The following is a 3,390-nucleotide window of genomic DNA, read 5'->3' as shown; positions in this document are numbered from 1 at the left end:
ATGCACTGATCGCTAATTAGTGTCATTAGAAAGTTAGCGTGAAAGTGAGTTTGAATTCGGTAGTCTGGTTGAATGTGAATTTCATACATATATACGTATACTTGGCATATGTAATTAACATAAAATTAAATGAAAAATATAAATTACATAGGCGAAACCGAAAATGAAAAACAAAAACGGTTAAAGTGGCTCACAATCAAATCTGCAGAATCTTTTCTCGTGAACTGAATTAGGCAAATCATTTCAATTTAGAATCCTCCGGCTTTTTATATGTACATACTACATATTTTTTTTCGGAAATTTTTATACAAATGCATTTTTCTCATACTTTACAGAAAACAATTTAATAGAGAACGATACCAGCGAATGATATATCTGTACATAAATCATGTCTTCACTTGGAGAGCTTAAAAAGTTAAGACTGATACACTTATGCATTGCCGTCACTTTCTTCATATCCGGACTGGTGATAAATCTGCTGCAGTTAATATTACATGTGGGATTGAAACCTTTCAATGTTGTGCTTTTTCGGCGCATCATGTACTATCTCTGCTATTCGCTGAACTCACGTAAGTGTTTTGCAATCATGTATCTAACTGAAATGTCTGCCCCACGAAATATGCAACCACTTTTTTATAATTGAAAATTACTTGATTTCTCATTATGTAGAACTGCTATTTTTCGCTGAGTGGTATTCGAATAGTAAATTACATGTTTATATGGACCCCGATGACTTCAAGAAATACAGTGGTAAAGAACATTGTATGCTTATGATGAATCATGCTTATGAAGTCGATTGGCTCGCCGGTTGGATGTTTACCGAAAAGAATGGCGTTTTAGGCAATTGTAAAGCGTATGCAAAGAAAGCTATTTCCTATGTGCCTGCAATCGGTTGGGCATGGTATTTCGCTGAATTTGTGTTTTTGGAACGTTCATACGACAAGGATAAGGAGATAATTGCACGTCAACTAAAGGAGGTGTTTGCCTATCCAGATCCTGTATGGTTGCTGCTGAATGCTGAGGGAACGCGCTTCACGCCGAAGAAACACGAGGCTTCTGTTAAATTTGCACAGGAGCGTGGTATGCCTGTGTTAAAGCACCACTTGATACCGCGCACAAAGGGCTTCACTGCAAGCTTACCCACCCTACGTGGCCGTTGTCCAGCCATCTATGATATTAACCTGGCCTTCAAAAAGGATGCTAAGGTGAGTGCTTTACAACAAACAATTGCCCAATTGTTATGATAATCAACAACCGCTTTGATCACACTCAAATTCAATTGTAGAACCCACCAACTATCTCTACACTGCTGAATGGACTTCCGATAGAGGGTTTCATGTTTGCACGTCGCATTCCACTCGAGAGTGTGCCTGAAGACGAGACAGCGGCTGCTGAGTGGCTACAAAATTTATTCCGCGAAAAGGATCGCATTATCGATAGTTTCCATACAACAGGCAGCTTCTTTGAAACGTCCGGCTTTAAGGAAGTGCCTGTAATGCATTTTAAATATCGGCCATATAATTTTTTGAATTTTGCACTCTGGGCTGTATTCTCGATATCACTAATACTCTACTATTTGGTGTCTTCATTTTTGTCTCAAAATTGGATTGGCCTTTCGATTGCTGTCGGCATACTATTAGCGAGTAAGTCCCAAACTGCTAAAATTTTTAGTCATAAAATTATTTAATTATTTGATTTTATTTTCCAGTCTACATACTTATGGTTAAGTCGATCAATATGTCGAAAATCAGCAAAGCTTCATCTTATGGCTCCGAAACACCAACGCAACAACAACAAAAGTCGAAGTAACTGAAATGTTGATAGAAGGGCTTGCGGGCAAACAACTTGTAAGCGTCCATAAGTTACAAATTTTATCAAATATGCATAAGCGTACACACAAAATAAAGCGTACAAGCGATATGATTAGAAGAGTATCTTATACAAACAAACATACATATATAGCCGTAAATGTATTTTCACAATATCATGTTAAAGTGAAAGAAGTGGATTAAATTTTTATTTTTTAAAGAAAAATCGGGCAATGTTCATGTGTAATTGAAATATGCTTGCAAATATATATGTACATACATGCATATATAAAAATATATATACATACATGTCTGTGAACAAATTTATAGCAAAGTAAGTGGAGATCCCATTAGAATTATCCTAACTACTATGTAATATTAATGTTAATGTGACTTTTGAAATGTTAACTACATTTATACATACATACATACATACATACATACATACATATATTGCTGACTAGGGCAACAGTTGAATTGTCAGCTAACTAATTGATGTGAATTAATTTTTACTTTGAAAGATAAATTTATTTTTAAGATGTTGTTTCTTTAACGACTTGTAACTCTATTTTCTATGGCGAATGAAGCTAAAATCAAAGAAGCACAAAACAACAACCACCTACTACAATTTAAGTGATTTAAGCTTGTAAACCACCTACCGAATAAACAAATCAAAGAAATACTTCCCAACATTAGTGTTAAATGCAATTTAATAATAATTTCAAAAGATGAAACTGAGCTTATGTAAATAGGACAGCCAAACACTAGAACAATTTGAATTTAGTAAATAAATGGAAATGTGTGGCACGTAAACATTTGCTAAAAGATTTAAAGCTATGTCTAACTAACAGCATTGTCCAACAATTGATATTTTGGTACATATTTTAATAACTTTTATGCATTAAAAGATTAAAGCGCAAATGATGCCTGCAACTAAATGAGAAGTAAGATTTATCTAGTTTGAAGACAATACTAAATGAATAACGTTCCCTCATTCTGATGAATTTGAGTTAAAAAAAAAAAAGTTATTTAGTAGCAGAAAAAATATTTCATTGTTTTCCAAAAATGTATTGTTCTATATTAGATAAATAGTAGTGAAATCTTTTGACTAAGAAGCCGCATATTTTGTAATCTGAAAATCATGTTAGGAGTATGCAAACGCATACGCAACCGCAAACGCAAAACGCAGAAAGTTATATTTTTTTTATCAGAAACGCATCAGAAGGGTAATTTACATTTATTTCTTTTTCAGGTTCACATACATATACATATTGACAAATCACTTTTTGGTGTAAGTGTAGTTTGTCCGAATGAATTTTATAGTGATTTATTAGAATTTAAAATGGGTAAAGACAAATTATGAACTAATATTGTATTAATTTCTTAAAAATTTTCAAAGAAGTTTAATAATAAAATTGTGCTGAAATTTTTGTTATATATAAACGCCTTTTTCATTCTTGGGGTGTGTATAGGTAATATAAGTTAAATAATCTTTAGGATACATTTTTTGATTACAGCGATTACAGTGGAAGTCGGGAAGAAAAATCCCTTACACGGTGGGTGAAAAATTAATAGGAACGCG

General features: G+C 33.4%; 1 protein-coding gene across 1 annotated transcript; it reads left to right on the top strand.

Moving 5' to 3' along the window:
- Positions 1 to 335: 335 nt before the first annotated feature.
- LOC108380921 (1-acyl-sn-glycerol-3-phosphate acyltransferase delta-like) lies at positions 336 to 2,022 on the top strand. Its single transcript, XM_017637320.1, has 4 exons — positions 336 to 569; positions 670 to 1,205; positions 1,286 to 1,643; positions 1,709 to 2,022. The coding sequence occupies exons 1-4, from the start codon at positions 389 to 391 to the stop codon at positions 1,807 to 1,809; spliced, it is 1,176 nt and encodes a 391-aa protein (XP_017492809.1). The 5' UTR covers positions 336 to 388; the 3' UTR covers positions 1,810 to 2,022.
- The last annotated feature ends 1,368 nt before the right edge of the window (positions 2,023 to 3,390 follow it).

Source organism: Rhagoletis zephyria, unplaced genomic scaffold (assembly GCF_001687245.7).
Source record: "Rhagoletis zephyria isolate East Lansing unplaced genomic scaffold, Rhagoletis_zephyria_1.1 Rzeph_scaffold_20837, whole genome shotgun sequence".
Lineage (NCBI taxonomy): Eukaryota > Metazoa > Arthropoda > Insecta > Diptera > Tephritidae > Rhagoletis > Rhagoletis zephyria.
The sequence above is the reverse complement of the archived record's forward strand: the minus strand, read 5'-3'. Positions and strand labels throughout refer to the sequence as shown.